Source organism: Halichoeres trimaculatus, unplaced genomic scaffold (assembly GCF_033239565.1).
Source record: "Halichoeres trimaculatus isolate MK-OKI-2021-1 unplaced genomic scaffold, fHalTri1.1 fHalTri1_scaffold_2, whole genome shotgun sequence".
NCBI lineage: Eukaryota > Metazoa > Chordata > Actinopteri > Labriformes > Labridae > Halichoeres > Halichoeres trimaculatus.
In genome coordinates this window covers 41,111,133-41,125,208 of record NW_027437180.1, presented here as the reverse complement: position 1 = coordinate 41,125,208, position 14,076 = coordinate 41,111,133, and the positions used below count along the sequence as shown (strand labels likewise).

Sequence of the window (14,076 nt, the reverse complement as noted above, 5' to 3'; positions counted from 1 at the left end):
CGGGTGAATGTGGCTGATATTATGTCTAAAAAGGCATTTTCTACTGAAAATAAAACGAAAGCACTTGATAAGATTTCACTTTGTGCAGTGCATCCTCTACCTCACGTCTCTGACCTGAAACTAAGCCCCCAAACTCTAAATAGCCTCTGTTGGAGGCAAGGACTCCCGTAAAAGACATCCCTGTAGAGGTGAGGTCTAAATTAGGACGTCCAAAGCTTTGATAGGTGCCTGTGAACTATTTTAAAGCTCTGACATCCAGAGGAATATGAGCTGAAGCAGAGATACAACGCAACAAAAGACGTGCAAAACACAGAGAGGTGCTGTGAGTCTGATGAGTTTGTGCTTTGATTTCAGCAGCAGCCATGTTGTGATCCTCAGACAGTTTAAACCAGAGTTATAAAAGAGATGTTTATGGACCAGTTTGACCAGTAATGACACTGGTTGTGCTGTCTGTGTCTAATCTAAAACAGGGTTAGCTCTACCGTGGGCATGTTCAGACCTGGAACGAAGTGATGAAGTGTCCGCCCTTGTTTTCATCTGGTGAAAACAAACAAACACAGACAGACACAGGTTTGTTTCCTCTGATCCTGATAACTCAGGAGATTTAAGCTCTGCAGAGTGAAGTGAAGACAAACACAAACAGATAAGATTAAAAACTGAAAAAAGTTAGACACACAGACAAACGCTTTCATTTTTATGGAGCCTCAGGACAGGTTTGTCCTCAAAAGTCTTGATGCAATGCATCATGGGAGCTATGTCTGCCTGCAGGGACACTGATTAGACCTTATTAACACTCCCTGGTTGTTCACCCATGAGAGATCAGGAACAAAGGTGCACACACACACACACACACACACACAGACGTCTGTGGGGAGGAGAGGTGGTGAAAGTGTGTTTTCTTACACACACACCGAGGGAAAGAGACAACACACACATTCACCCTCGACACACAGGAACACACTGTTCTTCTTCACTTCCTCCTGAGGGATGTTCAGCTCAGTCGCAATAAAGTGTTTCCTGTTTGTGTGAGAGTGTGTTTGCCATCTGATCCCCCTCACAGACAGTCAGTAAACGCACGGCCAGAGAGGAAGAGGAGCTGAAGGCTGCCTAAAAAATCCATCAATAATGAATTTAGTTAGAGTTGTGCAGAGATCAGAAAGTGAGAGCAGTAATCTGCCTCATTTGAAAGTTTAAACCAGGGCAGTAGAGCAAGTAATCACTTAAGACCTATGCTTGCAGAGAAGAATGTGGTTACACAACAGAATCAAGTAAACATTTGCAGCGCTGGCAGCCAATGTCAAGAAAAATGTTCCTGAAAAATAAAGATTGAAGGCACAGAAAGTGGGCGAAAGGTGGAGAGATTTTGGAGGGAGAGCTGTACTCAGAGAGGGGACGCTGGTTTACACATTCTGGGATAAAGTTGAACGCCCTGTAGTAACCTCGGCGCGGGAACAAAAGCGAGGGGAGCTGAGGAGAAGAGAGAAATGTGTCAGCTGACTCGTGCCAGAAATGGTTTGACTTCTTTGGAATGCTGCAAAAAGTACAGAAAGTGCTCAGAGGACAACCAGAGCCCATGATTAATATATTCAGATACACACTCACCGGCCACATTTTTAGGTTCCCCCTGCTGGAAACCTTCCTCAGAGAGTTTGGTCCATATTGACATGATAGCATCACACAGTTGCTGCAGATTTGTGGTCTGAACATCCATGATGAGAATCTCCCGTTCCACCACATCCCAAAGGTGCTCTATTGGATTGAGATCTGGGGACTGTGGAGGACATTTGAGTACAGGGAACTCATTGTCATGTTGAAGAAAGCAGTCTGAGATGATTCCAGCTTTATGACATGGAGCGTTATCCTGCTGGAAGTAGCCATCAGAAGATGGGTACACTGTGCTCATAAAGGGATGGACATGGTCAGCAACTATACTTAGGAAGGCTGTGGACTTTAAACCATGCTCAGTTGGTACTAAGGGGCCCAAAGTGAGCCAAGAAAATCTCCCCCACACCATTACACCAGCAGCAGCAGCCTGAACCCTTGATACAAGGCAGGATGGATCCATGCTTTCATGTTGTTGAGGCCAAATTCTGACCCTACCATCTGAATGTGGAGCAGAAATCCAGACTCATCAGACCAGGCAACGTTTCTCCAATCTTCTATTGTCCAGTTTTGGTGTTGCTGTGTGAATTGTAGCCTCAGTTTCCTGTTCTTAGCTGACAGGAGGGTCACCCGGTGTGGTCTTCTGCTGCTGTAGCCCATCTGCCTCAAGGTTGGACGTGTTGTGTGTTCAGAGATGCTCTTCTGCAGACCTCGGTTGGAACCAGTGGTTATTTGAGTTACTGTTGCCTTTCTATCAGCTCCAACCAGTCTGTCCATTCTCCTCTGACCTCTGGCATCAACAAGGCATTTTGTCCCACAGAACTGCTGCTCTCTGGATATTTTCTCTGTTTGGGACCATTCTCTGTAAACCCTAGAGATGGTTGCTGGTTAAAATCCCAGTAGATCAGCAGTTTCTGAAATACTCAGACCAACAACCATGCCACGTTTAAAGTCCCTTAAATCACCTTTCTTCCCCATTCTGATGTTTTGAGCTGCAGCAGATCCTCTTCACCATGTCTACATGAATAGATGCACTGAGTTGCTGCCATGTGATTGGCTGATTAGAAATTTGTGTTAAGCAATTGGACAGGTGTGCCTGATAAAGTGGTGGTTAACAAGCAAGAAGTGGATTGGACTTTTTTCGTGCTTAAAGTATGTTGTTTCCTCTTCCTGTAGGTTTCAAGCTGAAGGACTTCCTCCGAGACGATGAGACCCTCTCCCAGTTCCTGCACCACAACGCCTCTCTGCCTCGTCACGCCTTGAAGCAGATCGTGGAGGCTGACGTCAATCTGGAGAAGGTGAAAAGTCTCCACACTTCCCACACAGAAACAGTGATTTTTTTCTCATGATTCACAGTCAGCTGCCCTGATACCCTGATACAGCAGCACAGCGTACAGTCGTTCATATGTGAGATAATCGCAGTCTCGTGACCGCGGTGCTCGCTCATATGAATGCAGTGACCTTGGCTTGGCAGTATCTGTCGGGCAGCAGCTAAGCTCTTAATACCCGACAGAGAAAAACAGAGAGGGGGGAGAGCTACTGGCTGTCAGGAGCCCCCGCCTGTCCTGACTCTGTGAGCAAACATGGAGCATTCTTCATTTCTCATTTAATCCTGCTCAATGCTGAAAATCAGTTTCTGTAGCTGACACACACACACACACACGCTTCTTCACGTCAAATCATTTGTTTATCCATATCACAGCCATGCATTGACTGTTTCAGCTGCCAACTGTTTTCCTCCCTTCTGATTGGTTGGCAGCAGTCACATGGCTCCTCCTCTCCCCTTCCCCCTTTTGTCTCCTCACGTGGAGGGATGCTGCCTGCGAGACTGATCACAACATCTGATGGTTCCCACATCCTTCTCTCCCAGACATGTATTGATCAGACAGGAGGACGGTGCATTAGAGCAGGAAGGACGTCAGGGCTTTGTTAAGGAAAGGAAAGAAAAGAAGGAAAGGAAAGAAAAGGAGCTTTGAATTGTCTCATTAGCCCTAATATGAGTCCCATTCATCTGGAAGGAAAATCTCATATTTCAAGATTTAAAAGACAAAAATGACGCCTGAATTTCTTAAAACCATCTGCTGATGTGGTGAAAAACATTTTCCTGTCACATTTCTTGAACAAGAATTCACCCCATACTTGGTTGGCGCTCCTTTTACAGAAATCTCTGCATCCATGCACGGCAAAAACTGAAATCTAGGCTGAAGATACATAAACAGCTAGATGTTCCAACCCTAACCCTGCCCACAGGGCGATTACAGGCAAAAATGTAAGTCTAAGCAAGTGTTAATCTTATTTTTAGAAAAAAAAACTTTTTTTTAGACTTCTTATGAGCCACATTCACCTGACAAGTAGAGAAAATGTCTCATTTAAAGATATTAAGAGACAAAAATGAGGTCTGGATTGCTTATCATAGAATTGAAATGGGTTTTCATAATGTGAAAATTTCTCTTTTTTCATTGGTTGATATTTTGGCCCCTTTACCGGCAGTCCAGATATCGTTTTTGTCTTTTCATATTTTGAAGTAAGACTTTTTTCTGGACCTGCCACATTAATGTTGCTAAGGTCAAGTCTTATAACAAGGATTTTGAATGGAAACAATGCAAAAACACTCCTATTGGATTTTAATTCTTACAGAGAGGCTACTTTAAGTTCTTTTGGCGCTGTCGGCAGGTGCCAAGTCCAGCAAGTTGCTGTACTTGTATGAACAAGAATATGAGTGTATGCACTTAAACACTGCTTAAGTTAAGTTTGAATCCTAACAGATCAACCACAAAGGAAAAAATCTATTACATTTTTTTTAAATTAGAAGTGTCTGGCAGTTTTGCGTGTAGAAAAGTGATAAAAATGACCCCTCAAATGCTTGTAACCTTAAAAGAAAATCTGCCAGCGACAAAAGAAAAATGTACTTCTTGAATTAAGACATTACTCTTTTCAAGCAAATGTCCGATGTCTTATTTGTCTTATAATTTCTTAAAATAAGACTTTTTTCTTGACCTGTCAGGTGAATGTTGCAAAGGCTAAGTCTTATATGAAAGATTTTGAATGAAAATAAGACAAAAACCCTTCCTTTGACTTTAGTTTCTACAAAGAAGCTGCTTTTGATTCTTTTGGCGCTGTCGGCAGGCGCCAAGTCAAATCAGTTTGATCTACATGTATGAACAAGAATGCGAGTATATCGATTCAACACTGCTTTAGTGAAGTTGAAGTTTGAATCTTAGCAGACCAACAAACAAACAAACAAACACAAGACTCATAAAGGACATTTTTAAACATCAAAAGTTACAGTCAGGGTCAGTTTTGCGGCTCAGAAAAGTGATCAAAATAACGGCTAAAATGCTTGTAAAGCTTAAAAGAAAACCAGCGACATTAGAAAAATGTACTTTTTTACTTAGACATCATTCTTATTTAAAGACACTTATAAGTACTTCTAGATATTTTCACTCGTTTCAAGCAAATCAGACATCCTTTAAGTCTTAAAATATCTTGAAATTACACATTTTCTGGACTAGTCTTTTAAGACATAAACACATTATTAGACATTTTGATTAATTTACTTATTTTTCACTTTAATATATTAATTTTTTTAAGGAAACAACTACAAAAACAACAACAACAAACATGAGGTCTGGAAAAATAAATTACAGTGAGTCTAAGTAAGAGGGTACAACAAAGTTTAACATAAAGAGCTAAAGACATGATCGTTAAGAGATCGTCATCCCTTTTCTCTTTCTGAGTGCAAGTGAAATCATTTATTAGACGTTTTTAGCAGCGTGATGTATGGGAGGATGTAAACATGATGAACTTTCATTGGTAAAATATGTTTTCGGGTTTTTATGAGATGGTTAATATGATTACAAAACTCCCAACCAGCTGCTGTAAGCCTTGATTTCTTTCCAATCAAAGGATTACCCGCTGTGGCAGTCTGCTCCTGAGTGTGTGTGTGTGTGTGTGTGTTTATAGTGTGCAGCCTGAGAGATATGATGGCATAACACAGACTTGTCAAGGACGTCTCACACTGCAGCACACACACACACGCTCTCCTCTCGTAAACCAACATCTTGTCCCGGTCAGAAAGGACACAGCCTCTTCACAGGAAAGAACATTTTGTTGTCCTGCTCACAGAATCTTAAATCTGCGTCGTGTGTCGAGCAGTTTGTAAAACTTGGGGTTGAATCAGTGCAAAGAGAGCTGCTCCTAACATCCTTTCTTCTCCACCAAACCCCACCTTGGAGTCGTGGTGTATTTGGATTACATTCCTCTCAGATAGCGTTCCTGCAGCTGTCCTTGGCAGGCAGCAGGGTTAAGATTCCCAGCATTTCTTCCATTCACTGCTTCTCACCAATCTCCATCTGTGAGCGATGTTGTTTGGCCTTTTAATCAAGCTTTAGGAACACTGAGACTGATACACAACATTCTTTCATGAACTAACACCGAGGGAGCTTTGGATGAATCATGAGCGGTCTTACTCACCACGGTGGAGTCCACTAACTCGTAAAAGAAACTGAGGTGTTTGTCTCAAGTATTTATTTAATGTGTAGTCTTTTTCTGTCATGTGTGGTTTTTCTTCTCTGCTCTTCTCTAAACCACCGTGCATTTCTTTAACCCACAGGTCCTGACAAAAGGATTCGGCTTCCACCTCAGAGACCTGTGTAACACCACCCCTCTGGAGGAGTTCGTCCACATCGCTGACACCAACGTGTCCCGTCTGACCCAAGACATCATCTGCAAGTCCTCCAGTGATTGGTTGAACAAAGCACAGAGCCACTTCCTGTCCAACCTGGACTTTCTAAAACCAATTCGGGTGAGTTGAGCGTGAGAGCCACACAACAAGAGGTTAAATTAGAATCGATGATGATAAATGCTCATTAATGCTGGCTTAAAATTGTAAAATACCCACACACAGGCGTCATTGAATAAGTGTAAGATGGAAAAATTCATTCTTGTTGGTAGTTTAGTTCTAAAAGTGTAAAAAGTACACACATTGTTTAAATTAGTTTGTCTTTATTTGTCTTTATTTCAATCTTAATAACATAAAAAATAAGTCTAATACAAAAAAAACAATCAAAATGAATGAGAAGGAGAAAGAAGAAATAGTTTTTAGACACTTAATCAGACAACCAAAAATGCAGCCAAAATAATAATAATAATAATAATAATAATAATAATAATATGTAAATAAATAAATAAAAATAACATAAATAAAATCATATTAAATAAAATAAAATGATAATAATGAAATATTTTGTTCAGAATAATAAAAATAAAAAATAAAAAAATAAAATAAGTTAAAACTTAAGTGCAAAATTACATCAACAAAAAAAAAAGAACCAAAAGAATCACATTCTTCATATGAAAAGTAAAATTATTATTTTTATGCCCTATTATTAATTGTTCATTAGTATGTTTTTATTTAGTCTGTTGTTTTAGATACGTTTTTGAAGATACTGAATACTGGGTGTGTGTGATCTCTCTACTCTTTTTTTTTTTTTTTTTTTGGTAAAATGGTTGTTGGCTGGATGGAAGTTTTGCAAGCACTTCCCCACAATTAAATACAATATGTTTCTTAAGGCACGATCAAAGAGTTGAACGGAAGACGTTAAGTGAAATAGTGAAATATTTCAAGCTTTTATTTACTTTGATTGTGATGAAAGTGGCTTACAATCCAAGAAACACCCAAATTTAACATCTCATACAATAAGAGTATTAAATAGGACCAATAAAAAAACAGATTTTATTCCAGAAGTGTCTGCCTTCTGAAAAGTAAGATCATTTATTTGCACTAAATACTTCTTTTGGACTCCTTTTGCGGGAATACCTGCATCAATGTACTGCAAAAGCTGAAACCTAGGCCTTGTACACAAGCAGCCTGGCATTTCCAAAAACAAATAAAAAAACAACTTTCATCTACAAGTAACTGGGCAAATCTTTCCATAAGTGCAGCTTGAAGTATGCCAAACCCTGTGCCAGCCAATCAGAATGAACCTCCATCATTTACCTCCAAAACAATCATTTTTAGCGACGTAAAACTGTGGTTTAGTGTGAATGACAGGTCTGAACATATAAAAGTATTTACAGTTTTCCAGATACTTGGCTATGTTTGGACGTGGCTCTGAGTTGAACAGTCAAAAACTGCAACTAAAAAACTGCAAAAAGTTGTCTGACCTTAATCTTGCCGACAACGCCAGAATAATGCAAAGTTTGTTAAATGGTCATGAGGTGAGAGCTCGATTAACCAGCAATGATTTTCCTCCAACATGGCTCATATTGAGACTAATACAAAGTTTTTACTAAGATAAGACACAAATACGAGCTTAGACTTTAGCTTCTGCAGTGAAGTTACTTTTGATTATTTTGGCGCTGCGGGCAGGTACCACGTCTAGCAAGTCACAGAATATGAGTGTATGCACTCACACACAGATTTACAAAGGAAGAAGAGCAGAACCCCCCCGGTCCTGTTCCCCCTCCCCACTCCAGTAACTCACTGTAATTGATTGCAGTTCGAGGTCGCCGTGCTGTGACGGCTGATTGGGACCCAGTGGCGGTGACACTGATTGGAGCTGACAGGAGGAACCACTGTTTATATAAGTCTTTACAAAGACCTGAAGCATATCCCAGATCCCACCAAGCTTTTCTGCTGACTCGGGAACTTTCTTGTTGTCTTTACTTGTTTTTCCTCCTCCCCGTGGCCTCTGTGCCTCCCGTTTCTGCTGAGCGTCATTTCTCCAGATCAGCATGCCCCCTTCTCGTAAAAACCTCTGACCTACATGTGAGTCATGTTGGTGTAGGACGGTGAGCGTTGAAACAAACATTGTGTGCTGATCTTTAGAGGAAGAAACAGAAGCACAGAGTGCGTCAGGAATGCTTCTCAAAAAGTTTCTCTCGTGATAAAGCATAAAGTCATTTCAGCCTTACAAAAAGCACATGCAGTTCTTTTCCACCCTAAATGACGCAATAATGGATTTTCCTTTTAAAAGTCATGTTTTTTGTAAATACAGAAAGCAGGAGTTATTGTGTAACTCAACGTTTCACCCTCAGGACCTCAGTGTGGGGGTGTTTGTGGGAGGAAAAGAGACAAACATCATTAAATTGACAGAACATAAGTCAGAGAACAGAGCAGATGAGAGGGAGAGCTCCCGGGCCTTTCTCTTTTCCTAGAAGGCTGCTCTGACTTCAGCGACACGTGCTGCGCTGAGTGGCAGACGTTCCAGCAGCTGACAGCTTAGTGTGATGGATGAGGACACACACACACACACACACACTTAAAAACACAGACTCACACACTCTGACTGACGGGAACAGGTCAGAGCCAGAGCTGACCTGTTGTTCTTCTCGTCACCCCTCCTTCCTGACCTTTGACCCCGATGTTTTTCTTTGGTTTGTCCCTCACACCTTCCCTTACCCAAGCTGTTTTTCAGCACAGCTCCAGCAGACTGTTGTTCTTTTTAAGTTTCCTTCAGTTTTCTCTTGATACCAGATAATAGGTGGTCAAAGAAGTGTTCTCCATTAGGGGGCGAACAAGGTTTTATGGCAGGATCTAGATTTTATTTTCAGGACTATTTGACCTGCCAGCAACATTTTAAGCCCCAAACTTAGTCATTTTTTTGTCTATTCTTAAATTCAATCTAGACTTCTGTCCTTTATTGTGATTTTTGAATAACACACTTATCCACCAGTCTCGCTTGACTTGGCACCTGCCGACAGCGCCAAAAAACAAAAGAAGCTTCTCTGCAAGAACCGAACCCTATACCATTGTTAATGTTTTACTTTTTAATTTGCCACATTCATCTAAAAAACCCAGAGAAAAATCAAATAACAAGATTTTTTAAAGGGAAAAATAAAGGGCTAAAAAATGCATGTTAAGAATTTTGTTTCAAGACACTCTCATTTTGAAAAGTAAGAAACCTAAAGACAGATCTGCCAGCAACATTTTTAGCTCCAAAGTTGAACACTTTTCTTGTCTTTTCCAAAAATTTAATCTAGACCTGTGTCCTCTGATGTGTTTTTTGAACAACACACTTATTCACCAGTCTTGCTCAACTTGGCACCTGCCGACAGCGCCAAAAGAATCAAAAGCAGCTTCTCTGCAACAACTGAAGCCTAAGCAAGTGTTAATGTCTTATGTTGGCAAAAAAATGCCACATTCATCCCATAAACCCAGAAAAAATGGAATAACAAGATTTTAAATGGCAAAAATAGGGGGTAAAAAAGTGCATGTGTAGTATCTTGTGTCAAGTGAGTCTTATTTAAAGAAAAAAGAAAAAGAAAAACCTCAATAGCAGCTCTGCCAGCAACATTTTCAGCTCTAAATTTGGTCATTTTTTTGTCTTTTCCTAAATTTAATCTCATCTTGTGTCCTTGATTGTGTTTGTTGAACAACACACTTATTCAGCAGTCTTGCTCGACTTGGCACCTGCCGACAGCGGCCAAAAAATCAAAAGCAGTCTCTGCAAAAACTGAAACTCACACAAGTGTTTACGTCTTACTTTAGCAAAGAAAAATGCCACTTTCATCTTATAAGTGCAGGAAAAAATCAAATTTTAAGGGTTTAAAAGACAAAACTAAGGGATAAACTAAATTTGGTTGTTTAGTATTTTGTGTGAAGTCGGTTTTGTTTTGAAAAACTTTTGACCCTATTGGGTCATTTTTTTTGTCTTGTCTTAACTTTAAACTGGTCTTGTTTCTTCTGATGTGTTTTTTGAACTCTCACATTTTCACATCCTGATAAATCCATTCATTTAAAGACATCAGCTGTTAGAGCTGTTGAGTTCCTGCTGAATGTTCAGAGCTTTAGCTTTAGCTTTAGCTTTATACAAACAGCCTATGTACCGTCCAGATGGAGTTTAGTGAGACGTTACTAGATAGACTTTGGTTTTGTTTGCCTGAAAACAGGCCTGACTTGGACATGCCTGGACATGTTTGAACTCCATGTTCAAACAACAAAACAATTACCAATGACCAAAACTTCCCTCTGCAATGTCCAAATATTGTTCTTTTTTTGTCAACAGAAGGATGTACGGTCCGACCCCAAAGTTGTCCAAGAAGTCTCAGCTGCTACCGACAACCTCCTGGAGAACCTGGGCGCTCTGGCTGTGGAGGTAAGTTTCCTGACGTACACACAAACATCACAACCCTAATGTGTGACAAACACTACAGTATTTACTTCCAGAGTTCAGGTTTTACTCATCGTAGTGGAAAAAAAATCAATTCTTACCCAGAAGTGAACTCAGGGGTCACACTGGGCCCTGGAAATATTAACACACATATGTACAGTGTACACACTGTATGTAGCTCTTTGAACCACGCAGGGACGTACGATGTAAACATCAGGAAAGTCGATGAAAAGGGGACATGACTGCATCATTTAGGGGGAAAGATTTACTGTAAAGCTGATAAGTCTGATTGCATGACTGAAATGAGACCGTCAGCAAGCAGCCATGTGGTTTTTTTTCACGTTAACAAAGGATTTTCTACGGGTTACAAAAACAGTCCTAGCTGGAACATTTTTATAGAAAAAACACTTGGTACCAGAGTTTGTATGGGCACAAAAAAAGCTGTGTGCAATGTTCCTTTAGATGACGACACAACGGTCTTACTCAGCTGACAACCAGGTGCTTTGTTCTCATTGTCTGGCACTCACACACTCACACACACGCACACACACACACACACAGGGCAGGATCACATTAATGCTCACTGGCACACCTGGCCTTAGCTAGTGTAACAGCCTGATCCAGCCAAATGAAAGGAGAGAAGCAGAAGCCGTGATGCAAACTCACAAAAACAACACAACCCCCCTCCCCTCCGTCACTCCGTCTCTCCTGGGCTCCTGTTCTGCTGAGTTGGCACAACATTAAGACCCTGCTGCATGTGTGTGCCTGCATTTGCTGCCGAAGCAGCTGTAAAGAATGGTAATGGGCTTTTCTTCTCTTCCACCCGCTACCAGTAAATCAGTCATGTTTCCCAATCCCTCTCATTGCCCTCCATGTGAGAGCGAAAGACTTCCCAAACATGAGCTCAGGACGAAGAGAAATGTGGAAAACTGGAGCAGGGGAGTGTTTTTGTCTTATCATAGCAGAAAATGTCTTGTTAGGCTCAACAAGTGCGTAAAAATGCCTTAATTCAAGATATTGTAGAAAAAATGACAACCTAAATGTTTGTAAAGAATATACAAAAAACTAAACAAGTGCATTTTTCCTACCGCATAGGCAAAATATTTTAATCTTTAAAGCATTTCAGGTGCCATTTTGACTTTTTTTCTAGGCTGCAAAACTGACCCTAACTGGTATTTTCTTTTGCTGTTAAACTGCCAACATTCAAGATTAAATTACACCACAGAAACTCAAATCCAAGCAGTGTGTGAGTGCATGAACTCATATTCTGTAACACACTTATTCAGCAGCCTTGCTCGACTTGGCACCTGCCGACAGCGCCAAAAAAATCAGAAGCAGCCTCTCAGCAAAAACTTAAATGTAGGCAAGTATTCATGTCTTAGTTCAGCAAAAATAGCTGTCTTATTATATTTAATATGAGCCACATTCACCCGATAAGTCCCTAAAAAAGTCTCAATTTCTAAATTTTAGCAGACAAAAAAAAAGGGCTCAACAAAAATTGCATGTTTAGTATTTTGTTTCATGTTTTCAGTATTTTATTTAATAGAAGAAAAAAAGGACCTTAATGGCAGCTCTGCCAGCAACATTTTTAGCTCCAAAATTAATTTTTTTTTGTCTTTTCCTAACTTTTGTCTGGTCTTGTGTCGTCTAATGTGTTTTTTTAATTATACACCTATTCAGCAGTCTTTCTTGACTTGGCACCTGCCGACAGCGCCAAAAAAATCAAAGCAGTCACTGCTTAAACTGAAACCCTACAAATGTTTATGTCTTACTTCTGCAAAAAAAAGGCCACATTCATTAAATGAACCCAGAAAGAAATCTAATTACAAGATTTGAAAAGGAAAAAAAGGGTAAAAAATGGCATGTTAAGGATTTTGTTTGAAGACACTCTTATTTTGAAAAACTAAAGTACTTTAATGGCAGCTCTGCCAGCAACAATTGAAGCTCCAAATTTTGTCTTTTTTTGTCTTTTTTAATTTTAATCTAGTCTTATGTCCTCTAATGGGTTTTTTGAACAACACACTTATTCAGCAGTCTTGTTCGACTTGACACCTGCTGACAGCGCCAAAATAATCAAAGGCAGCCTCTCTGCAAAAACTGAAACCTAAGCAAGTATTTGCGTTTTATTTATTCCAGGAAAAAAATGCCACACTCACCTGATAAATTAAGAAAAGAAAAATGTTTCAAGATTTCAAAAGTTAAAAAGAAGGCCAAACAAAATTTGCACGTTTAGTATTTTGTATTGAGACACTCATATTTTAAAAAAGTCAAGTAACAGATGCTTTTATTCTTTACACTGCCAAACCTGAAATTTTTATCAAGTGTTTTTGTCTTATTTTCAGAAGAAAATGCATATTTAGACTTCATTTCAGCCACATGTATCTGACCAGTCAAAAAAATTGTCATTTAAAGGCAAAAATGAGGTCTGAATTGCTTGCAACAAGTTAGCCGGTGGACCAAGAGAAAAGTTATCTCCATTAAAGTGTTATTAAAGTTTTAAGCACATTTTTCTTGTTCCATTGGCAGAATTTTTTTCTTGTTATAAGCATAGACTGTAAAATAATGGCCGTCATCTTGCTGGCTTGAAGTGAGGGCTCCACTAAAGTTGCTTCCCCTGGTGGCTGGCTGCAGTAAACATAAAAAAAATCCATCTCCCCAGTCATTCCAGATGGGCTGTGGTCAAACTTTAAAAAATTAATACACCTGGTAGAAATGTTTCTCTCGTCTGATTGTTGTGGTGATTTTAAGATATAATTTGGCTACCTTGTATTCAAGTCCTCTTTTTTCTGAAAAGTTTCGTTTTCATTAGTTATAAGAGGTTAAAAAAAAAGGCTTTAACGTTTATTGATGATTGACAGCAGCTGTTCTCGTGTATTTTTGTCTGAGATTGTAAAATATGTCAAGAGAGACAAGAAGTGATTAGACTCCAAAGAAAAAAAAAAGGGTATTTTGGCTTCAAAACCTCAGACTGATAAGTTGAGTATAATAAGATAGCTTGTACTAGAGGTGTCCCAGTCCGATATTAATATCAGATATTGGTCCGATATTAGCAAAAAAACAAATATCGGAATCGTATCGGAATGCATCTAAAATCTCCGATATAAACAGTCCATTCCAGACCCCGCTCCTGCTGTTTTTATTTGATTTATTTAGGTGATTTTCTGGGTCTTCTAATTTATTCTTTATTTTATTCAATTACTAGTAAGTTTTAAGTTTAATGTTAAAATTTGTGTTACCCATTGGTTAATAATAAATGGGGCAGTTTTTCCTCATACCTACTGTTGCTGATTCTTGTTCTTTGTTTGAATAATATCACTTGATCAAGCCTTTTCTAACATGACAGACATACTACAGAATAAGT

At 39.6% G+C, this 14,076-nt stretch overlaps 1 protein-coding gene across 3 annotated transcripts in view; it reads left to right on the top strand.

Moving 5' to 3' along the window:
• LOC141787116 (phospholipid-transporting ATPase ABCA1-like) overlaps positions 1-14,076 on the top strand; it is a 62,798-nt gene that overhangs the window by 19,686 nt on the left and 29,036 nt on the right. For all 3 annotated transcript variants that reach the window (XM_074665360.1, XM_074665359.1, XM_074665358.1), the window contains exons 6-8: positions 2,779-2,900; positions 6,215-6,406; positions 10,611-10,700. In XM_074665360.1, coding sequence (XP_074521461.1) covers positions 2,779-2,900; positions 6,215-6,406; positions 10,611-10,700 — 404 coding nt within the window. The remainder of the gene's footprint in view (positions 1-2,778; positions 2,901-6,214; positions 6,407-10,610; positions 10,701-14,076) is intronic.